This window comes from Artibeus jamaicensis, unplaced genomic scaffold, assembly GCF_021234435.1.
Source record: "Artibeus jamaicensis isolate MK-2021 breed Jamaican fruit bat unplaced genomic scaffold, CSHL_Jam_final scaffold_3222, whole genome shotgun sequence".
Lineage (NCBI taxonomy): Eukaryota > Metazoa > Chordata > Mammalia > Chiroptera > Phyllostomidae > Artibeus > Artibeus jamaicensis.
Window position 1 is genome coordinate 1,679,377 of NW_026522038.1, and position 25,272 is coordinate 1,704,648.

The 25,272-nt window shown below is 41.1% G+C and overlaps 1 protein-coding gene across 4 annotated transcripts in view; it reads left to right on the plus strand.

Moving 5' to 3' along the window:
- Positions 1-25,272, plus strand: part of NPNT (nephronectin) — a 76,205-nt gene that overhangs the window by 38,873 nt on the left and 12,060 nt on the right. For all 4 annotated transcript variants that reach the window (XM_053657036.1, XM_037154441.2, XM_037154440.2 and 1 more), the window contains 5 exons: positions 3,905-4,024; positions 5,388-5,507; positions 7,379-7,513; positions 7,809-7,931; positions 9,283-9,678. In XM_053657036.1, the coding sequence (XP_053513011.1) occupies positions 3,905-4,024; positions 5,388-5,507; positions 7,379-7,513; positions 7,809-7,931; positions 9,283-9,678 (894 nt within the window). The remainder of the gene's footprint in view (positions 1-3,904; positions 4,025-5,387; positions 5,508-7,378; positions 7,514-7,808; positions 7,932-9,282; positions 9,679-25,272) is intronic.

Consider the following 25,272-nt stretch of genomic DNA (forward strand, 5'->3'; position numbering starts at 1 on the left):
CCGAAATGGGGTTCTGATGGCTTTTTCTAAGTAGATTTTAGATGAGATCAATCCTGTTCACCACCGAATAAAGGGTGTCGAGTTCTGGTTACCAGAAATGAAACCGGATCTTAGCTTCCTTTAGTGCCACATTCTCTAATATTAGAAGGCCTAAGTTCTGATTCCACTGCAGCCCTTAGGTGAGCAAGTCATTTAAAACGTCTGGGTGTTAGGGAAACAATTCATAATAGGGGGAGAGTAATTCCTGCCCTATTTCTCCGCAGGGCTGGTGTGAGAATAGAAACACCAGAAATATCAGTGTCTTTGTTATGCTAGAAACCATTGTAGGAAGGTTAGCGGGCAGCATGATTTCACAGCTCTTCTGAAAACCTTTCTTCCCCCTCACTGACAGATTTAGGAACATAGAATGGAATTAGAATCCTATAAATTAGAAAGTTCTCTCTGCTGAAAGGGACCTTGATTCATTTGTATTTCTTCTGCACAAAGAATCGGGCCATGGGACTAATTTCATTCATGTGTCCCTGCTGTCTTTGAAGTGTGAAATTACGGCAGCTGACATAAGGACATTTCTTTCCCTGTGACCTCCGCTTTGGTCAGATAAAATGTCAAAACTTAGGCTTCCGCGATATTGTCCAGTTTAAGCCTCAAAGGAAAAACAGTCTATAAGTGCATTAAAGAAATGAATTTTTTTCCCTTAAAAAAATCCATTGGGTTGTCTTATTCCATGAATTTCTTGCAACTTTTCAAGCTACTTTTCAGTGTCTGCATGCTAATAAAATTTCTGAATCTCTTTTTCCCCTGAAGTGTCAGTATAATGCTATGCAGCTTGCGTTTTTGTTCTGGACCAGCTCCCCTCTCACCTCCCCCAAGCTCCTGAATCTACCAACCTGCTTAAATGTACTCTTGACTTATAGATGCTCTTCAAGAATTGTATACTTAATAACTGAAGCATTTCAATGTAACTGGTTTAATTGTAAAGTTCTATTCTTTGTATGATAAGATAGGTACATGACAGCTCATTAATTTTTGTAATAAATTTTCCATTTAATTTATATTATATTATAAACCTAGAGAAAGAGCAGGATTAAAATAAATTTAAAATAAAAACACAAAAGATTGTTTTCTTAGGTTCTTTTATCAACTTTTAAGATTGATTTCTAAAATGTGATCAAGGAGACTTTTCATGTTTTTTATATAGTTCCACTTATTGTAAAGCATCACTTTTGAATTTCTGACTTAATTTGACAGTAATACAAGTATTACTGGTTCTGTATTCCAAGAGATTTTGGAAGCAGTCAATATTAACTCAGTTATATAAGGCATTAGATCCATGGGAAAATAAGGTATAATAATCATAGCATAGAAACCTTTTGAAAAATTGAAAAAGAAGTTCATCAACAGAATATCAGGCTCTTTTAATCTTCTGAAGCTTTCTGCTTGAGCAAAAGTCTGATATTTGGTAAATACTGATAACTGTGGATTGTGGGATCCTATTTCATAACTTCTGCAGTGGGTTTTATAAGGGTTATTGTGAAGGTTTTAGGAGACAGATGCCCGTGGCAGGTAGGACAGTCATGGCAGTTCTGGGCCCGTCAACCCCAGTGGCCTGTCAAGCAGAATCAACCACTCCATCAGCAGCTGGTAGAGTACAGCTTTCTCAGATTGCTTCCACCAGAGTTGGATATTTACATGTCAGTTTCACACCAGTAAAAGAGTCGACAAATGTCTCTAACTTTACCCACTGAATTATGCACATTTTTTCCTTTGTCTCAAGGAAATAATGTCTGAAGACATTTCCATCAGCATAAATATTCCTTGTATGCAAGCTGCCTAGACCCACAAATATCTGGCCAGTTCCCATCTGGAAGACTATAGAGTTTTTGTGGCTCTTTAAAATAAACCCAAGTTTCTTCTTTTTTTAAAAGATTTTGTTTATTAGAGAGAGGGGAAGGGAGGGAGAAGGAGAGGGAGAGAAACATGGATGTGTGAGAGAAACATCCATCAGTTGCCTCTCGCACGTCCTAGCCCACAACTCAGGTATGTGCTCTGACTGAGAATTGAACCAGTGACCTTTCAGTCGGCAGGCCGGGACTCAATCCACTGAGCCATATCAGCCACGGCAAACCTAAGAGTTCTTAATTGGCATATTTTATATCCATGAATATCCTTCCCTTGAGATATAGAATTCAGTCTAACTGTGTTGTTTTGTTGTACTGTACTAGTTTATTTTTGTTTGGTGCAGAAATATATTTAAAACACAAAGCCTTTCTCTAACAGTGTACTCAGATTTAAATACTACATGCTAGAATATCAGTCAGGGATTTGTTAAAGCCAGGTGTGAATTGGCAGAGAAATATTAGCAAGGGTAATCCATTCCTCCTACAAGATGAGAAAAGACTTTTCTGATTTAATTTTTAATAAACATTGAAATACAAAGTAGAAGAATATGAGAAGTGGAGTGAATTTCTTTGTCTTTCCTTCTTGATTTAAATTTTTTATTTCACTTAACAGAGGAAGAAGTCAAATTTTGATGAGACTAATCTGCAGAGCACCTTCTTTGAGGAAATTATTCTGAATTATCTTAAAATATGATTCTGTGTTGTATACCCCTGCCTGGGCAAGACTAAATAAAGTATAAAATTGAATAAAGCATAGGAAATGACGAATGTTTATTATTTAATATTCTAGGACTTCACCCAGCTGGGGATCTGCTTACAGATGTGTTAAGGTTAGGAAAGCAGACCAAGCTGGGAAGTCAGTAAAATATTTTTTAAATTTTGTATTCAGTAATTTGGAGATTTTAGAAAACAAGGTAACTTGGTGATTTAATTAAGTGAAATATATAGATTTCTAATAAACAACAAGTCAAGTTTATATTTGATTAGATTTAAAGACAACTTGCAACTAGATTTATCCATATTTCTTCTTTCATGACATAGGTTAATAGATAATTAAATCATGCTGGCAGTTCTAAATAAACATGTGGTCATATTCCTTTTTAGTGAAGTTTATATTTTGGGCATTATTGTTGAAGTACTTATATGTCATTATGGGTTTTATGTTCACTTGAAGCAGTGTTCAACTTGGGTTGAAAAATTCTCATAATGTGCAATTTATTAGTTCATTTCATATTGATCTTTGAATCAATAATCCTAAACTACCTAGTGATAGTCAATTACGTACTACTCATTAGTGTTCTCATATGTCCTTCTTAACTACCAGATGAGTGAAAATATGTTGAAGCACTTTTAAAATTTTTTTCTTTAATATTAGATCAGTATATAATTTATAAGACTGAACAAGAAAAACCGTAATTGTGATCATTCTAATTCAAGTAGCTCTTGTCCTCTGAAAATACAGCTTTATTTTGGGAACATCAAAGCAGTCTAATGTTAAAATCCAGATACTTCTAGTGTCTTCTTTAAACAGAGAGCGGAAGAAATCAGTAGAGGAAGAACACATTGTCAGGAGGGATTTCGGTAGTACACCCCGGATATTTTGAAGGTACTGAAGTCCAACAGACGATTCAGCACCATGAGGAGTCAGGATGCACTCTTTCTAGGGATGAGGAAGCAGGCACCGTGCACTCTAACTTGCTTTGGTGGGCACAGATCACATTTACTATATAATTTAAGTTCCAGAAATTTATACAGCCTCTTCATTGTTATTAGGCTATTGATCACTTCTGAAAGGAAAAAAAAATTCTTGGTCACCTCTAGCATAACAGTATTCAAATTAAGACAGTGTGAACAGGCTCTCTCTCTCTCTCTCTGGTATAAATGACTGGCTAGTGTAGCCTGAACTACTTTTCTCCTTCATTTTTCAATATAGAGAAGTATTTTAAATGGTTTACGTTTGTACAGAGGTTTCGAGATTATTCGACTTCAGCTTCCACTCTTTTCAGATCTGAATGAGTGTGGCCTGAAGCCCCGTCCCTGCAAGCACAGGTGCATGAACACTTACGGCAGCTACAAGTGCTACTGTCTCAACGGGTACATGCTCATGCCGGACGGGTCCTGCTCAAGTATGTCGAGAATCCTAACTGTTTTCTGAGTGCTTTGGGCTTGGTTTCTCTCATGGTGTGGTCTGGTAGTTTGAAAATGAAAGTGGCCTCCCAGACTCTCCCCAGAACAGGATGGATGTGGGTGTGTGTATGGGGGCAGGGTATGTGTCCCTAAGGAATTGAAAATCAGAATAGAAGCTGTCCCTTTTAGATGGATAGCATTTTTTTTCCATTATGGGTGCCAGTCTTAAACTGATTTGGACATGATTTTAGAAGAATAACAAAAGTAAGTGTGTTTTCCAATGTTTTTCTCTTTCATCAATGTGGGCATAGAGCTATTCCAGCTAGAAAAAGAACATTAGTGATTGTTTCAGGACTGTGAGCTGTCCATAAAGATAGACTGTAAACTGTTTGCTGGTAGAGCATCCAGCAAACAGTTTATATTTGCTGATTGATTATAAACTGCTCACAAATTCCTTCTCCCCTCATTTTTACATTTTATTATAATAGTCTAAGGACTAACTTATATCCATTTTCTTGAAAAATTACTTCAAATGAAAAAAATTAAATAAATGATTTTGGTAACATTAAAGTAGATTCCATCTGTGTCTTTGTAGGAAAGAAATACACAGTGTATCCTGCTAGCATTCGGTTGTGTTATTAGATAGATGATGCCCTAAAATTCTCCAAGGGCTGAACATTGCATTGAGGTTGTGTTGATAGGATATCCAACAACTGATGGCCTGATTTTCATTTTTATAGAATTATCAGTTAAATTAGCTAAGTATCAGTCAGTTAATTATTAGTTATCTCTAACTGGGTTGCATCTTATAAAATAAAAAAGATTAGGTAATTTTATTTAGCATTGCATATTTAGCATGGGACATTTTCAAGTGAGGTGGTCCAGGCTTGACAACGTGAGACAGTGATCCTGGGAAACCGTAACACTGAACAGCTCAGTGGGAATTCTGCTGTCCCTTGGGAAAGTTTAAAGTGAGGCTGAGACAATCAGGTGGATATTTCACTTAAGATCAGCACTTAGCACGTGCAATCTGGAAACACGCCTTCATTTTCCACTTTCCTTGGCCACTGGAAACATTTCCAGATAATCTATGTGAGATCAAGTTTTACACTTGCCTTTGAATTCCTCGACTGCATCAGAGGCCTGCCCCAGGTGATAACAGGGCTGGTTCACTTCTGAATCTTCTTAATCCCTGGAGGAGGAAAGCCTTGCTGTCCTCTCCCTATTTTTTGACTTTAGACCGTTGAATGATTGAGGCCTTTTTGTCTTCATTGTCGGCCAAGTGACACAGATTTCAGGACAAGTTAGAGACATAGTTATTTCCATTGTGGAACCTGAGTCAGCCAGTCTCACTCGTTCCAGGTGCCCTGACGTGCTCCATGGCCAACTGTCAGTATGGCTGTGATGTCATCAAAGGACAGGTTCGGTGCCAGTGCCCCTCCCCTGGCCTGCAGCTGGCTCCCGACAGGCGGACCTGCGTGGGTGAGTCGTGAACCCAGCATCTCTGTCAGCAGTCTCTCTAGCAAAAGCAGGAAAGGGAAAGGTGACGGGAGTGAGAAAAAAAGGCAGTTGCTAACATCAGGTGATTAGCTGTCCTTTAGAAGCTGTTGGGTGTCTTAAAAGAGGACCTCTCTCTGTGAATGGACCATGGAAACCTTATTTTTTCTAAAAAATGGCGGGGGGGCAGGAGAAAACTTCAGGCAAGGGGAACCACATGTGCAAAGGCATTGAAGTTGGAAGGAGCACAGTGTTCAGGGAAAGAAGAACTCAGCACTTATGGCATGTAAGGGGCAATGACTGATAAAGCTGAAAAGACAGCTGGAGCTAGATTGTATATATTGCACTCAGGACATTTTTTACCCCTATTTAGAAAGGTAATATAGGATTGTCATTAAGAGCCAGGACTCTGGTTTCAAAGCTACCTCTACCATATATTTTTTTAAAAAGATGTTACATATTTATCTTTAGAGAGGGGGAAGGGAGAGAGGAAAAGAGGAAGAGAAACATCCATGTGTGAGAGAAATATCAACTGGCTGTCTCTCACACACACCTCAACTGGGGACTGGGCCTGGGACTGCAACCCATTCATGTGCCCGGGAGTCAAACTGGTGACCTTTTGCTATGTGGGATGAAGCCCAACCAACTGAGCCACAGAAGTCAGGGTTCCTCTGCCACATACATGATATGTAACCTAGGTAAGAGACTTCCTGTCTTTGACCTTGAATCTCTTCATCTTTAAAATGAGACTAATGGCACATTGAACCATTTTGAAGATTAAAGGAGCTCAAGTATGGAAACAGCTTAACATGGTACCCAGCATGGAGTGAGTACTCAATGAATGGAGGCATTTGGTGATTCAAGAGACATTTATTGGTTACTTCCTATATTCCAGGCACTGTGCTAAGTGCCAGGATATTGCAGTAATGGACAAAGCTGAAAAATTTTGATCCTCACAAAGTTGATATTCTAATGGGGCAGACAAAAAAAAACCAATAACATTACAAGCAATTCTAAGTATAAGGACTTACAGGAGAAAGAAACAGAGTCTATTTTAGAGAATAATGGATGAGGAAAGCCTTAAGCTAAGACCTGGACCATTGGCCACATGAAGAATCAGCCAAGTAGGCAGAAACGATGCGGGCCCTGCAGTCAGCAAGGTCTGCTTGGGATCCTGAAAGAAAGAAGAGCCAAGGTGGCTAAGTAGGAAGTGGGAGTCTGAGGATGGTGGCTTGAGATACAACCAGTGAGGTAGGTGGGGGCTGTTTATTACAGAGCCTTCAAGGACATGATGAGGAATGAGGATTCAATTCAAAAAGCAAGTAGAAACAGTACAAGAGTTTTAGGCATAATGCTAATCCATTTTGTGTTGTGCTAAAGTCATTTTGATGGGTGGGTGGGTGGGAATGCTTTGGAGGGGGTAAGATGGGCAGAGAAAAAATCAGGTTAGGAGTCCTGGAAGATGGCAGGTTAGACAAGGGTAGTGGCCGTGGGTGAAGAGAAGAGGAGACAAATTCAAATGACCTTCCAGAGGTAGAATTAACCGGGCCTGATGGTTTAGGGTGAAGAGAAATGGGGCTGTCAAGGATCGCTCGTTTTGGTTCAGGCAGCTAGGCGGAAGCAGGAGCAGTGTGTGCGGAGATGTGGTGGGGGAGGAGCCGGCAGCCCGGGCCGGGAGGATGGAGTGGAGGGCGGCGCTGTGGAATTGATGGTGCCTCTGGGGGCAACAGCTGGCTAATATTTATGATGCGTCACTGTGTGCCACGAGGGAACTCTTGGCAGTTATTTATTTTAAAATATGCTTCATCGGAACATGTTATCGCTCCGCCTAAACTACAACTGACTTGTGTTTCTAGATGTTGATGAATGTGCTACTGGGAGGGCCTCCTGCCCTAGGTTTAGGCAGTGTGTCAACACTTTCGGGAGCTACATCTGCAAGTGTCACACAGGCTTCGACCTCATGTACATCGGAGGCAAATACCAGTGTCACGGTAATAAACCCCAGTCATTGCATTTTGCCATTTCCTCCTGTGGTGTAGAAAGGCCTCTTAATTGTGCTGATGTCTGGGATGGGGGGCGCGGGGAGGGTGCTGGCATCAAACAAACAGAAGTCCAGTTCAACCACTAGTAGTTCCGGATGCACAGGTACTTTATTTTTTCTGTTTACCTGATAATTTTACACAGACGTTCACATGGCAAAAAATTTTTTTGAAACTCTATGTATATTGTTATGCCTTCATATATATCTACCAAATAAAGCTCCTCCTTTCCTACCTCCCGATACAGATATAGACGAGTGCTCCCTCGGTCAGTACCGCTGCAGCAGCTCCGCGCGCTGTTTCAACGTGCATGGGTCCTACAAGTGCAAATGCAAAGACGGGTACCACGGCGATGGACTGAGCTGCGTGTGTGAGTAACGCTGGTCTCCCAGCTCCGAGCTGCAGCAGGAATACACATCGCACAAAGGGCTGTTACTAGGAAGGATGAGGGGCACAATTAATTTATCAAACAAGTACAATGTTCATAACTGGTAATATTAGTCTCTGCTTTCTACAAACAATAAAGTCACTCGTTCAGGTATTTTTTTTAAATTAAAGACTCAGTAATACATTCTATTCTTAAAAGCATTCAGTTCCTTGGCTAAAATTTCTCAGCAGCTTCCCTTAAGCTGGCAAGAGATTTTAGAGTCCTCCCAGAGAACTGGCCTTTCTTAAAATTAGAAATAAATGTTCAATGGCATTAGATTATGCACAGATGTTCAAATGTGCATTAGATTATGATGGGGGGATAACCTGAATATATTCCACATTTTTTGGTTCCTCTGTTTTATTATTCCTCCTATTCTAAAAAATTCCCATATTTATCTATTTTCTCTGCATTTACTACTGTTTTCCTTTTTTAAGTTTTTATAAGCTCTGTTTGTAGTACATGTGTATTAGTAGATAAACATGAAAAAAATAACCTCCAAGATGAAAGTTTCACAAACCAAAGCCATAATTTAGCATATATTTAATGTAACAAGAATTTATTTAATATCTGGAGTAAAATATTTCCTGAAAATCATGGGGCATAAAATCATGTGGACTAAGGATTTTTGAAAGGTCACGTATTCCTGCTGCTCTGGAAGTATATCACTCCAGGTAGATTAAATATTCATTTCTTTGGGTGAAGATAATCAAGGCAAGGTATTCCACCACTGATCTTGGTAACCCCTTAAAATTTCTTTTTAAAAAGCTATTATGTAAATTAATAGGAGGAAAGAAAAACCAACTAAAATCATATGCAGAAAATTGAATAAAAATGTTTTGTGTGAGTCAAATATTTGTAAAGAAAAGAAGTTAGTCTTTAGACAATTCTAAACTTGATTTTATAATGTAGATATACCATAGAGATACTTAACAAAGACTTTATATAAAAATTTCTCATTTAAAAAAGTTTAGAATATCTCTGCATTTTTAAAAATATTGATTACCATTTGTTTCCACTTTACACATTTTTTGTTTCAAGTAATACATGTTCATTATAGAAACACAAATATAATTTTTGTATTCACCCATCAGTTGGTTGAATGTGTATCATATTCATATATATGCATATTTGTTATTTGGAAAACAGCATGACTTACAGATGGGGAATATTCTAAATGTGAAAAGTAAGCCTTGTTGGCACATATTTTGATATGTTTGTTTTTTTAATTTGATGTTTTACCTTTGGGAGAAGAGATTCTTCAACACTAATTGAAACCTTTTGACTCTTTCAGATATTCCCAAAGTCATGATTGAACCTTCAGGTCCAATTCATGGGCCAAAAGGAAATGGTACCATTTCAAAGGGTGATGGAGGACACAGTAACTGGATTCCTGACGTCGGAAGTACTAGATGGCCTCAGAAGACACCATACATCCCTCCTGTCGTTACTAACAGGCCCACTTTTAAGCCAACGACAAGACCTACACCTAAGCCAACAGCATGGCCTACCCCGCCTCCTCCCCCACCCCCACCCACAGAGCTCAGAACCCCTGCACCGCCACCCACCCCAGAAAGACCAGTCTTCAGATGGACAACTACAGCACCAGCTGCCACCACATCTCCAGGAGAGGTGACGGTTGACAACAGGATACAAACAGACCCTCAGAAACCCAGAGGAGATGTATTCAGTAAGTCACACAAACGTTTGCATATTTCTTGAGTTTTTATCAATGTTGTTGAGATATGATTGGCATTCGGCACTGTATAAGTTCAAGGTATACAGCATAATGGTTTGACTTACATATGTTGTGATATGATTACCACAATAACTGTAGTTACCATCTATCACCTCATATAAATATAAAAGAAAAGAAAAAGTTTTTCTTTGTGATGAGAACTTTTAGGATTTACTCTCTTAACCTCCCTGTGTACCAAGCATCAGTGTTAACCATAGTCCCCATGTTGTACATTCCATCCCTAGCACTTACTTCTAACTGGAAGTTTGTACCTTTGGGCTGCCTTCATCCATTCTTCCTCCCCTGGCTCCTTCTGTTAACCACAAATACGATCTCTTTTTCTATGTTTTCTTTTCTAGATTCTACACATAAATGAGATCTTACGGCATTTGTCTTTCTTCTCTACTCATTTCACTTAACACAATCCCCTAAGGTTCCTCTGTGTGGTTACAAATAGCACAATTTCCCTCTTTTTATGGCCGAATAATATTTCATTGTATAAACTATATCTATATATGTATATACACCACATTTTCTTTATCCATTTATCCATCCATGGACACTTTGGTTTTTCCATGTCTTGGCTGTTGTAAATAATGCCTCCAGGAACATGGAACGCAGATATCTGTATGACATAGTGTCTTTCCTTTGGATAGATTTTCAGAAATAGGATTCTTGGACCCTATGGTAGCTCTCTTTAACTTTTTGAGGCACCGCCATACTATTTTCTATAGTGGCTGTACCAGTTTGCAACCCTGCCAACGTTGCACGAGGGTTCTTTTTCTCTTCACACCTGTTAACTCTTGTTGCTACAATATGAGATGATATTTCACTGTGGGTTTGATTTTCATTTCCCTAATAATTAGCGATGTCAAACATCTTTTCATATGCCTATTGTTCATCATATCTCCTTCAGACACATGTCTATCCAGGTTCTTTATCCATTTTTAGTTGATTGTTATTATTTTCTTTTTGCTAGTGAGTTGTATGAGTTCCCTGTATATTTTAGATGTTTACATTCTACCCCTTATCAGACATATTGTTTGCAGATATTTTTCCCATTTATAGGTTATTTTTACTTTTTTATGATTTTATTCATTTTATTTTTGGTTAGAGGACAGGGAGGGAGAAAGAGGGGGAGAGAAACATCCATCGGTTGCCTCTTGCAAGCCCCCAGTCAGGGACCTGGACCACAACCCAGGCATGTGCCCTGACTGGAAGTCAAACCGGTGATCTCTCAATTTGTGGAATGACACCCAATCCATTTAGCTACAACAGGCAGGGCTTGTTGACTTTTCTTTTTGTTGTTGTTATGCAGAAGGTTTTTAGTTTGATGTAGTCCACTTATTTATTTTTATTTAGTTGCTGTACTTCGTGTGTTATCTCCAGAATATCATCACTAAGACCCATGCCAAGGAGCTTTTCACCTGTGTTTTCAGGTCTTATGTCCAAGTGTTTAACCTACTTCAGGCCATTTTTTTGCGAGTGGCATAAGATAGGGGACTAGTTTTATATATTTTTTAAGATTTTGTTTATTCATTTTTAGAGAAAGGGGAAGAGAAGGAGAGAAATATCAATGTGTGGTTGCCACTCACATGGCCGGTACTGAGGACCTGGCCTGCAACCCAGGCATGTGCTCTGACCGTGAATCGAACTGGTGACCCCCTGGCTCACAGCCTGCACTGAATCCATTGACCTACACCAGCCAGGGCTAGTTTTATACTTTTGCTTGATTATCCAATTTTCCACTTTACTCCATCGAATATTCTTCATTTCCCTATCAAATTAGTTGACCATATATGCTTGGGTTTATTTCTGGACCCTCAATTATGTTACACTGGTCTCTTGTGGTTTTTTTTTCTCCCAATACCATACAGTTTTGATTACTATAATTTATAGTATAGTTTGAAATCAGGAATTGTGATACCTAACATTTTGTTCTTTTTTCTCAGGGTTGCTTTGTCTTTTGTGTTAGCACATTTTTATGATGTTGCTCTTTATGGTGACATTTTAGCCACAGGCCATGCTGTACAAAGCATAAGTCACATACGCACACTGTTAAATATTATAAAGGGCTGAATAAAAGCCAGAAGGTTGGGTAAATAAGAAAGTATGAAGAAATGGAGAGAATATTACAGTCATATAGTAGATCACATCTCCTATCCAAATGAGAATCTCCTAACATATTCAGATTTACACGAAAACTCTCAGAGGTGAGGAACTTACTGTATCACATGCCATTTAACTTTAACTGTCCATTCATTTTACAGTAAACCTTTTTAGTGAGTTTTAGAAGGCCAAGCCCAGTATTATGCATTGAGCTGACATAAATAGAACAGAAAAGGTTCCAGTCTGGTAGAAGAGGCAGTCACCCAGAAGGTAACTGTGGTACTTTGTTAGTGAAAGAGATTTGTGTAGGGCATTCCGGGAGTGGAGAGAAGGGGACCTAGTCAGTATCGGGGCAGGGACTATTTGGTGTGGGGAGCTTTGTGAGTGAAGTGGAACAAAGAGGATGTGGAAAGGGAGGCATTCGAGTTCACAGGGACAGTACAACAAAGGCACGGAGGTAGAATGAAGCATGGCCTATGCGACAAACTACCGGTACACTGGAGGGGACACTGAGTTAGGGACCAATGAGAAAAACTGCGCAATTACCCCTTGCACTTTCTGAAAGCTGGTGGCTAGATCTGGAGTGGAGCTAGATTAAAGCTCCCAGCTTTTTAATGGGTGACTGGGTAAACGGCGGTGCCACCAATGCAGGTAAAGCCTATAGGCAACAAGCAAGCTTTGAAGGAAGACAAGGTTGTTCCTTTATTGCCAGACCAAAATTTGGAATCTTACCACTTTATCTGTTCCCTGTAGTTTTCCGTTTGTCACATTTCACTTTGTTTATTCTTAGGTACTTTTGCATTCACTCCTTTCTCCCCTTTTCCTTTGAATATTACTAGTTTCTTCTTTTTTCTTTCCCCATTCCCCCATGATGGAACTAAACTTTGCCCCTTTTAGATTGAACACTTGCAAATTTTTGCCAGGTTTTTGTAGGAAAAGAATACTGACATTTGTAATTTTTTAAGAGAAAAAGCCTTTTCTTTTCTTTATATGCGACTCTCAATTTAAAAGGAAATTGATATTCTCTAATTTTGATATAGTTGTAATTGTGTATGTTTTGGTACAGTTTTTAGAGGGATTAGATGGTAGATCTAATAATATATCTTATATGCACATATCCTTTATTTCTGAAAGCACATTTTTTTGGTAATTTTTATCCTCACACCTTTTCTTTTTTGTTCTTCCCCCTTCTCTCTACCCTTCTTCCTCTTTCTCTCTCGTCTCTCTTTTTCTCACTTCATTTAAAAAATTATTTCTTTGTGATCATACAGTGGAATTTTTATTAATGGTTGCTTAAGAACAGTATTTACATTATTTTGCTGCTTAAGGTAGGCTCATAAAAACTTGGCTATTTAATATAAAAAGTTAGTTTGACATAGATATCAACATTTTTTCTGAATCTTTTAACGTTTTGTTTTTTAAAAGGTCTCTCCACAATTTCCTTCTCCATACCAACATACATATGAATGAAAAGTCACACTGAAGTTCACCAACAGAATGTAGCAGGGTAAAATTGGGGAAACGTGGAGTTCAGTGATGTTAGGGCACTCATTACAGAGAGTGTGATCCTAAAAATAGGCCCTGGGAAAGAACTGTGCTGGTCCTATGCCAAGGCCATGCACGGCACAGATAGCATCACTGCCTCTAGTCACTCCTGCCAGAAATTACATCCCTCTCATTTCCCCTTCAGCTCCAGCTGCTGGTGAACGTGAGCATGAATGGGGATACTTTGGACACTTCTTAATTCGCTGTCTTGTGATTGTAGGGTATATTCTGAATAAAGTAAGTGTTCCAGGTTTTTAATTTAGGACAAAAACTGGTGTTAATTCACCATGAAAACAGAAAGAAACCTAATCACTATTTTAGTTCAACACCATTTCTTTATTTAGTATTTTCTTCACGTCTGGCATAATGAATTCTTAAGACGTTTTTATTTGCCGCACAGGTCTGAGGATAAAATTCGGCTTTCCTCATTTCATGAATTTTCAGGCGATGTTAATTACAGACACTGTCTAGCTCCAGGTAGTGCCACACTTCAATAATTATGTTTTTCTTTACATTGAAAGATACATTATTTTAAGGGAAGAGATTGTTAAATGGTGCTTTTCTTTATAGTATGTGTATGTTATTGTTCTCTGGAGAAAAGACTATAAAGATATTCTAAAAGGAAGGAAGGAAAAGTTGTAACAAAACTACAACTGCAGCCCAGACACCTCCCCAGATTCCAGACTTGTGTGTCACCTGCCTATGAGACCTCCCGTGTTGGGCAAAACTAGATGTTCAGACACCTGGTTGCATGGTGCCCCAGCTTCATCCCAGACACATTCTGCCCATGGTCTTTCACACCCCGAGACACAGCACCGTCATCCTACAGTTGCTACAGCCAACGAACTCGGAGTCATCTTCTCATACCCACATCGAATCTGTAAAAAACCCTATTAGCCTTGACTTTAAATTATATCGAAATTGTGCCCACTGCTTGCCATCTCCGATGCTGCCACCCTGGCCCAAGCTGTCCCTGCCCTGGAGGACATGTCCCAATTCCTTGATCCATATGAATTGTGCAATGTAGCATTTTCTAGATTTTAGAAATGTAAGAAGCTGCATATTATATATATATATATCACATATAAATCATATATGATATATGATAAGCTGCATATATGTGTGTGTGTGTATATATATATATATATATATATATATGATAGCTGATACATGTCAGTGTTTCTGCAGTGAAACGCATGAACACTTACAATAATTTGGCTACTCAAGAACCCGAGTTTAGGCTAAGTGTAGACGAGCTTTGCCACCTACTAGTGTGTTACTGTACTAATGTGTTACAGAAACAGCTTTTGGGTTTCAGCATTATAGGGAAGAACAGCTTCTTCCTGCTTCCACCTTTGCCTTTCTCTGTGGTCTCCGCTCAACTCAGCAGCCAGAATGGTATTTTAAAAGTTCAATGAGAGCCCTGGCTGGTGTAGCTCAGTGGATTGAGCGCGGGCCTGCGAACCAAAGGATCTCGGTTGGATTCCCCGTCAGGGCACATGCCTGGGTTGCAGGCCAGTTCCCAGCAGGGGATGCACCAGAAGCAACCATACATTGATATTTCTCTCCTTCCCTTCCCTTCTAAAAATAAATAAATAAATAATTTTTAAAAAGTTCAATGAGATATCAGCGTTCCAAGTTCTGCATTAGCAGCACTTAGTTTAGGAAGAGCTTAAGCCCTGCCATTGTCTCACAGCGTCCTAAATGGTCTCACTTCATATTACTCTGCTTCACTCCAGCCACTGCAGCCTCCGCGCTGCTCCTCACACTTCTCCCAGCTAAGGGCTTCTACTCCAGCTGTTCCCTCTTCCTGAACACTCTCCCCTCGGCTATGAGCTTGGCTCACTTTCTCACCTCCTCACACAGACCTCAGCTTACCAGTGAGGCTACCCTGACCTCCCCAACCACCAGCAGCACACCTGAACTCACTGCTCTTTACTCTTTCTTTTTTTTTAAATAGTATTTATCACCTTCTAATACACTGCACTGTTTACTTTTCTATGTCTATTTGTGTCTTTCCTTACGAGTATCTAAGCTTTTGAGACAAGGATCTTTATGTATTTTCTTCATTGGTACATTTCCCAAACCTAGAATAATACACGGCACATGATCGGCACTTAAACGCTATTTCTGGAACCAAGAGACGAGTGGTAAGATTGATCACTCATAACCTTTTAAATAAATTATCATATAATTATATTTTCCATACAAAACCTAGTTTATTATAATAATGCATTAAGCTATTTTTAAGAATTGAAACATATATTCTTTTCTGATTATTACTTATTTTAATACTATGGGGAGCTTTGTTTATTATGCTTCCACCATTTTTTCCTCACTCTCTTCCTCCCTTTCTTTCCTTCTTTTTGAAGATCGGTATTCTATTCAATGGATTTTTTAAAACAAATAGATATTAGTACCTTCATTTGACATTTAACATCATTCTGTATTAGTCTGGGGTGTGCAGCCCGGTGGTTACGTAGTCGTGCACTTTACAGAGTCTTCCCTCTGATCTGTCAGGTACCTGACTGGCCGCATACACACTCATCGTGGTATGGACTTCATTCCCTATGCTACAATTTATATACTCGTAACAACCGGTTTGTATTGCACTGCTCAGTCCCTTCACTTTTTCCTCCAGCCCTCAAACACCCCTGCCCTCTGTTAGTCTGTTCTCTGTATCTAGAGTCTATTCAGTGGATTATCAAATCTGCAAATTTGATGTTAATGAAAGGGAAATTATGTCAATTCAGAGATAATGTCTTAAAGTACCTATTTCCTAGGTTGTGAAACTAGTTCACATAACTTTTTAAATTTTTATTTATTGATTTATTTAGAGAGAGAGGGGTAAATATTGATTTGTTGTTCCATTTATTTATGCCTTCATTGGTTGATTCTTGCATGTGCCCTGACTGGGGATTGAACCCCCAACCGTGGTATATAAGGATGTCTAACCAACTGAGCTACCCAGCCAGGACCTAATTTTTGCTTTATGCTTTTACTATGTGAAAGTTGGTATGTGTGAAAGTACACACATTTTTTAATATAAGAAATATTTAAGAAACTATCCCTTAAAACAACGCTTTGTGTAGGCATAAACAAAATATCATTAAGCTAGAGTTTTTGTCTTCACTACTCCTGCTTAAGAAAGGAGTTCAAAACAGCAAAAAAGTTGTTTAAACCTGAAGTGGTGCAGAGGGCTTGGTTATAATAGCCTTTTGCATTTTAACTTACAGCCTATGAACTTTTATCTAAATCAACATCAATTAATTACCAAGTGTGATATTCTTACGAGGTTTAAAAAAAATCATCCCAATTATATTTGGATCTCTAAGGTGACTAAAGTCCCTTCCAATGACTCTTCCCACAGTTGGGGTATTCTTACTTCCATGTAATCCAAAGTCACGAATTGACGTTCCGTCTTCTGGGTTCTCCCTGTTATTGTCGGGGGCTCGGCTGGCCACTGTCACCCGGTGCCACACTCAGTGTGGTCTCCAACACTCTCAGTAAACTACCTGTTTATTTGTGGGGTGCAGTAATTTCCATCTCATAAAGCTTTTCTTAGAAATACTGTTTTTTTAAATGCACTTAGCAATCCTTTTTGGCTTGCTCTTTGAATATTCTTTGTTTTTCAATCTGTCCCAAACTCTGTGGCCCAGAGGTACAGAATGGTCAGATCTTACCCAATATGGATTGCAAAGGGGATCTTTTAGGGTTGATTCTCCGGTCCACATCATCTCTCTCTGTTGCCCAGTGTGTCGGAGTGCAACTGCTTAGCCCCAGATACTTCCCCTCCCATAGGCAGACAATGCCAGGTACATTGGGCACAGTGGGCACAAAAAATATTTGTTCAATGGAGTGAAATGAAATTTCATATTGGATTCAGTTTTTTTTTTAATTCTAAGTAATCCTTCATATGCTCAGGCTAGCTAAATTTAACGTGTTCATTTGATAGTCACTCCTCACATCATTAAAGTTATTTCAGCTTATGGTCTTCCCCTGATCTTGATGCAGGTTAACATAGCCATTGAAAGGATGCATTCTCTAGACAACTCTAAATTTAATGTACTTCAGAATTGTAAGCAGAATGTTGAGTAATAGTGAAATGGCTTTGAAAGGGAGCTTGAAAATAAGCTTCAGACATTTGAAGGTGAGGATTTAAAATGACTGCTAAGGATGGAATATCCCAAATCTGAAGATCTAGTTTTGTTTCTTGCCAGAAGTAAAGGAAGATAGGGGAAAATGCATTCTAGCCTAGCAAGATAATGAAATACTATGCAGTGATGTTTTTTGAAAAAATAGTGAGTTGGAAAAATACCCGTGGTATAAAAAAATGTTAGATTAAAAGAATACACAAAATTGCCTATTCCATTTGACCCCATGTTGGTATAAAACACATGCTTACATATGTCTGAATGAATTTGAAAGTCTGGAAGAAGAGAGACCAAAATGGTGATCATGGGTCTATCCAGTTTATGATATTTGGGGTGATTTTTGTTGTCTTTTTGTTTTCCTCCTGCTGAGTTGGTATTTTTTTAATCTTCCCATCTGCACTGTCATTAGTCACAGTAATCAGCACAGCACTGATTCCTTGGGAGAGGGGCCCATGGTACTTGAATGCCACTCTCTCCAGCAGTGTGTGTGTGTGTGTGTGTGTGTGTGTGTGTGTGTGTGTGTGTGAAAAAATACACCAATGGATTCTAATTCTTAATCATGTTAATTTTATTTAGAACATACTGGCTTTAAAAATGTATAAAAGGCCCTGGTCGTTGTGGCTCAGCTGTTTACAGCATCATTTGTAGACCAGAATGTCGCAGGTTTGACTCCTGGTCAGGGCACAGGCCTGCCTACCTGGGTGGCCGTGCACACAAGAGGCAGCCGTCAGTGTTCCTCTCTCTCATCCGTGTTTCTCTCCTCTCTGTCTTCTCCCTTCCCTCTCTCTGGGATCAAGGAGCATGTCCTCAGTAAGGATTTCGGGGAAAAAAGAGAAAGAAAAGAAACAAAATTAGGGGAAGGGCTAGTGCTAGGATTAGGGTTCAAAAAACAAATAAAAATAAAAATTCATGAAAGATTTTATTAACTTCTATTTTTAACCTCTCAAATTTTTCTTTGCAATCCAGTGTCAGGAGTGCCCAGTCTTAGCTGGGAGGCTCCGATTACTACAAGGAATATGATATCACTTGGCCCGGGAAGCAGATTTTTTTCAGTGTTGTCATAGCCCATTTAAACCCAGGTAATTTAGGATGCTTATCTGAAACCACTCCCAACCCCGGGGCCAGTCTGGGTCAGCAGCCTGTTAGGAACCAGTGGGGAAACCTCCCCTGATCTCCGCCTCCTGTCCCCACTCCGCCCGCCTCATGCACTGCTAGAGGTGAGCACAGGTGAGAGCCTGAGCTCTGCCCCCTGCCCCCGACTCCCGCCTCCCTGGAAAAATTGTCTTCCCCGAAACCAGTCCCTGGTGCCGAAAAGGCTGGGGACCGCTGATCTGAAGTGCAGATTCCTACAACTTCATATACTACAACTTCAATCACTGCGACACATATACTACATCAGACTGTCTGGGGAAGTACTGCTCAGTATGTGCTGTGTGGGTCTTTTGAAAAGGAAACCTCCCACCCAGTGAGGCTGTAGTAGGACCAGTGACTCCACATGTCTAACAAGCTCACAGGTCCCACTGCTGAGCTGCCCGCCACATTTTGAACAGCAGGGCTGTGAGAACCATAATGGCAGCCGAACCCAGTAGAACCGGGTCCTCAATGGAGACAGAATTAGCCATCTGTGAGGTTTTTTAATGTAGCAATTGTTCCTAAAATGTAGCATGCGGCATCTGGCTCATAGAAAGTGAAAACAGTGTTGCAGATACAGGTTATTTACAGAAAATAATGTAATATGTATCAGATGCTCCCAGGAGTGGCCCTGCCGCACACCAGACACAGTGTTGCGAGGTTATCCTGAATCAGGAGGACGTGTTGAAATTCCAAGGCCATGCAGGAAGGAGCGCGTGGTTTCCTCCTCACCAGTGGCTGCTTTGCTGCAAGCACGCTGTCCACAGGTTCTGTCTCTCACTGCCCTTCAACAGATTTGACAAGAGTCTGCAGCTGGTGTGATAACAGTGTTCTTAGTCCCGGAAATACAGTCTCTTTTCTGATTCTCAGAGGTGATGAATAAAAGGATTGTTTCTGCTGAGGGTTGGAGAGGTCTTCAAACTAGTTTGCTTTCTAGTAAACAGCAAAGCCTACAGAGACCCCGAACAGATGCCTGTCATCACCCCAAAGATTAGATTTCTGCTAGTGTTTTGAAGGACTGAGTTGTCAATGCTTATAGGTCAGGATCTGGTGCTGTGAATTCTGAACATTTTCAAGATATTTGATTTATATTTTAATTGGATCCTGTAGTGCCTGGCAAGAAAAAAAATTGTTCTCTTGGAAAGTACAAATTGAGTTTTTGGTGAATGTGACCAAAGGCAGAAATTAGATTTTTTCAAAGTTGTAGGCACATTTGTCTACAGTGTTGTAATGAAAAGTGTCATGCTATTCTAGTCACTCTGCTATTCTAGTCACGTCACGGAGTCTTTCTATGCCTCTGTTTCCTCATCTGGACGTGGGGATGACAAGGGCACCTTCCTCCTTGGGCTGTTGTGAAATTAGATGAGAGAGCGCAGAGAGAACTCCTACCCCAGTACTTGGCGTATAATAAGAACTCAGTGTCTTCTAGCTATTACAACTTCCACTTACACTGTTGAATTCACTTAAATGGTAATGATAGCATTTCCTACTTACCTCAGAAAAACACAGCCCTATTTGGTGTTATTCTAAATGTTTATATTTTTCTGATGCTTTTTATTATGGTTCATTCAAATTTTAATGTTATTTTTGGCTAACCGGGCCCTTTTGAAACAAGCCGATTTGCAAGTACAAGCTATTAGGTAAGCAGACAAAATGAAAATAGAAAGCTGCAAGTTCATATATTCTTTCTTATGACCAAATAAGCGGGCCGTCCTGTTAGTTTGGGTGTTTGTAGTCCCTGCACGAACAGCTGTGATGTTAGAGGCACCATCTCTGCAACTTCTTTGCTGTGCAAACAGTGCCAAGGGCCTTTTCAGGAAGACAATGTTCAGAAGGGGAAGTTATATGATGGGTCTGATAAATACCAGAAATCAAAGCTCCCTTTTTTTCTTTAAAGTGATTCTTTTGGCCTGAGGGCACTGACGCCTGTCTCTGACAGTCCACAGGTGGATTCTGGAACACCCCAGGTGACCACGCTGCACCCAGTACCAGCAGACCCCTTGGGGTCTGCTCGCCACCTGTGTTCTGATGGGCAGGACTTGGTCCTGACAGAAGCAAACCTCTAGGTTCCTTTCGCTAAGAAGAGAGGAAGCGCTCCCTTAATCTGGAAGAGTTGCATTATCATTCCTGTGGTCATACCTGCAGAAGAACCATGTTTTAGACGTCCTGTTCTCCTGGGCAGTACTTGAGGCAGTTCTGAAACTTCACTGAAGGAGAAATGGGAGAGTTGCAGAGACTGGGCTCAGTACCGGGTGGCTGTGGCTGTGTGCCGCCTTTCACCAGAGACTGAATTTCTGCCAGCTCTGCTACTTACCCTCCACCCACAGGTGTTTTTTGAACTGTTTAGAGTCTCCTGTGGGATGAAGGCTTTGGCAAACAGGGCTTATTTCTGTGGAGCTCAGCAACCTTTTCCTTGTGTGCTTGTCATCGGTAAGATAGCTGGGAATTTTCTCTAATGTGGTTAAGGAAATTTCAGAAACTCTGTTCCAGTCCCTTTTGTTTGCTTCTCTCTGGTCATTTAAAGCTATAATACATATGCTCTTCATCTTGAGAGGTAAAGTGGGAGCAGGGAAAAGAGGAGAGGGGGGAAGTGGGAGAATGAAAGAGGGGAAGGGGGGGAGGAAGAGAGTGGCAAGGCTGCTTCGTAAAACCCTTGTTTCCCCACATTTCATCCCCACACTAGTCTCTAAAACTCCCCAGGTCTCACCACCAGAACGTGCTGTCGCAACATGAGGAACATGTGTCATTCTCTTTGGAGGAAGTAAACCTCGAAGCAGAGAATTTAGAACACTGTTATGTTTAACCTTTTAGTTCAACAGCAAACGCCAGAGCCGGCCTGGGTCACGTCACGGGCGTCACCGAGAACAGACACAGAGCTAGCAGGCCCGCCTTTTAGGAGCAGTGCTTCCATCCGCCCAGCTGACCTGTGGCCGCGGGCTCGCCATGGGAGGCGCCTGTGATAATATTTACCCTCACCTTGCTGTGCTTACTCTTAGCACTTTTTTAGTAAAATATACAGCTGACCATTTGGGAAACCTCATTTATGAACTCAGGTCATATATTAGTATGACCTGGGCCAGACTTTCTTTTAAGAAGTTTTCTGCTTATTTGCTTTGGCCAATTCTTCTTGCAGACCCCAGGGCTCCCAGGCATTAGGAAGCATCCTGGGTCCCTAAAACCAACCCCACCCCACTTTTACCCAGCTGGCTCCCTCACTGCCTGTATACCCCCTCCCCTGCAGTTCATGCAGAAGGTTGTAAGAAACACTGGGCAAGGGGTATTTTTTAGTAGGTGAAAACATTAGCCAATGGAGGGAAAAAAACTGTAGGCAATACATGTTTTCAAGACTAATTCTTGAGGTCATGTTGGTCATAGCTGTCCTCTGACATCCCCTCCTTCCTGTCCATTCTCCACACCACAGCCAGAATGGTGCACTTCTCGTCTTGGCACTCCTCTGTCAAAATCTTCCAGAGGCTTCCAGTTTCTACCAGAATAGAGTCCAAAATCTTTACAGGGCTTTAAGAGGCCCAGCAGTCTGCCTGCCTCCGTCATTTGGTGCCTTTCTTCTCCCGAGAGCTGCACCCCTGCAGTGAGGATTCAGCCCCACACCCCATCATCCTCCAGGGGGCCAGTTCGCAGTGACCAGCCCGCCCTTGCACCCTGGTGTGAGCAGTACCTCAAGGAGGTTTTCAGGCTTGTCCTCCCCCTGCTAACTCAGCCAGCCGGCCCCCTTTCTTCACCCCGGTGCTCTCATAGCTTCCTCTACCTCACATTCAAGCATTCATTTCCTGGGGAAATGGTTAGATGTCTGTCTTCAGGTCTGGAAGGTAGATCCTATGAAGGCAAGAGTATGCACTTTGCTTTATGACATGCTCTCAGCCCTGGGCCTGGTACACAGTGGAAGCTGGCTTTCTTGATTGATTGCATTGGCCTGCGGATGGAACAAGGGGCGTGGCTGAAGGAGGAACGGTATTGGTAGATTCCTCACCTTTTTTTTAATCTCTGAAATTATGCCATTCTAGTTCTGAGAATTAATGGTCCAACCACAGAGAACAGTTAATATGTATTTGTTTTTATAAAATGTGTGTGTGTGTGTGTTTAAATTGGCTATTAGCCATAGTATGGTGCAGGGGAGGATAAGGAGGAAAATCAGGTATCAGCCTCTATCCTGCCTGTACTTGTGTTTTGGGGCATGGCTGGTCAATTATTTTAATTAAAATTTTCTGCATTGATTCAACTAGCTCTCTGGATTAAAGAATATTCTCAAATTACATAAATACCTTTCAGCTTCACAGCCTCGTATTTAACAACTGCTATCGACTCTCTGTCCAGAGCCCCCGGAACAGTCGAACACTAGCAGCAGACACAGCAGCTGGGCCTGGTGCGGACACGCGTCCTGACGAACTCTCTTCGTTTTCAGTGGTTTAGGTTAAGTTTCTTCCATAATAGAAAATCTTTTTCCAAACAGTCTTTAAAATTTACAATCATAAAGGATAACACACACACACCCCCAATGACAAAATATCACTTTCCTTTCCAGTAATCAGACTACCACTCTTAGCATATGGGTGTATTTATATTTATTGATTTAATTCTTACCCAAGAACATGTTTTCACTGCTTTTTGGAGAGAGAGGAGGGAGAGAGCAACACAACGTGAGAGGGAAACACAGACCCACTGTGCTTCCCCTCACTCCAGTGTCCTCCACCTTGGGCTCACCCACGCCTGAACTGGGGCTGGTGGGTGTCTGTACAGGGGACTGAACCCACAACCTAGGCATGTGGCCTGAGGAATCGAACCCACAACTCTTTGGTTATGGGTTGGTGCTTCAACCAACTGAACCACACCGGCCAGGGCAGCACATTGGGGTATTTTTTACCATTCTTTTTTCTAGTTCAAGTGTTTGGTTTGTCCGTTTCTCTCATACCCAGTGGAGATCATACTGCTTGATTTTGTTCCCACTGCTTATTTCACTTAGTATCTTCTCCTGACACAACAGTGGGACGCTGTTAGCAATCCAAACTGGTGTGTGTGAGGAAAGAGTTAATTAAATGAACTCTTACAGAGCAGAGCACACACCGTTGTAAGACCCAATAGCTGCAGAGCATTTCAGGTCTCTAAATTCCTGGGAATGCTTCCCACTGGATTAAAGTAAAGGTGTGTATGATCATCTGCTGCTGAATCAATAGTTCTTGGAATCCCAGGGCTTAAAAGGCTAATGAACCATCTGACACTTTGCAAGTTGTTAGACGACTAATTCATTGGGTTGCTGTTTTGGAAGGTGTGCTCTCGCCCCTTCCTTTCCCTCCTCCTTCATTCTAGGCTGCTTTATGTTTCCCCGCATACTCCAGCCACTGTGAACACCTTTCCCCAACTGTTCTGGGCACTTTCCTTGGCACAGAGGCCTGGAGAGCTTGCTCTTCCCGCATCCCAACACTTGGCTTGGAAGGCTCCATGTTCTTCCACTCTCTGTGCAGCAGGAGCTTCCGCAGAGAGGACCTCCTTGATCTCCCTGCACCAAGACCTCTTTGCCCTCTGACAGTTCTTCATGTGGAAAAAAGTTAGCTGACAAACTCTCATAATACCCCTAAAATATGGCACTTTAAGATTTGAGCTATTCCAATCCAGACACAATCTGCATACATTACAAGATTAAGGGAACAATACAATGATGGTTCTGTAGAGTTTTTCTAGCTTCCTTTGTCATCAGAAATAAAGCATGCTTGCCTATAACTTTGTAGTATTTCTGGTAGATAAAAGGCAGTCACCTTCTCAGAGGCCCAAAGAAAGAAAAGCTGTAATTGGATGTCTTTGCTGTCAGTCATCTGGGTGTGAAAGAGGGAAGGCGGAAGCCGCAGCCCTAGAGCCCCTGGGATCCATCAGGCCGCGGCCCTAGAACTTCTCTCCGAACTGGCTTCTCTTCTCCATCCCTCACAGGCTGGGAATGAGTGGGTGTGTGGGAGGGGCTTTACTGGGGGACTTTTGAAACAAGCAGGAAAAAACTTGAAGGCAGTAAGCTTAAAAAATGTCAGTGTAAATATTATGGAATTGATCATTTAAAAAATTCTTGCTAAAAATAATAGGAACATTATCGAAAAAGAACCCGTTTGATTAATATCTGTCGCTTGGTGTTCTTCATCTTTCACTCTCTGCCTTATACAAATAGATAATTCATTTAAGTTCTGTCCAAGGAAAGGGAGTATTCCCCCGAGAATCCCCGACCCCCAGTCCCACCATGGCTCCCACACTCCAGTCTCACCTGAGCCACTCCCTGTGCCATCATCTGGTCTTTGCCTCCCTGGCCCTTACCAACAGTCGGAATGGTCGTGTTCGCTGACCTTCCAGCTTAGGTCTGCCCCTCCCATTAGTGTGCAGGCTCCACAGGGCCAGGTCCTTGTTGGTCCTGCTCACCCCTTTCACCCCGCCCCCACCATCTCTCACAGTGCTTGGCAGATGGGTGGTAATCAAATACACATTAAAGGAATGAAAAGCTAATGATTTAAATTCATCCAGGTTTTAAAAAGGGTCTACTTAAGCTCTGCCCCACTTGTTTCCATGAGGAGAAGGGTTGGCCAGACTCCATGGGTTTCTCGATAAGATCTTCACC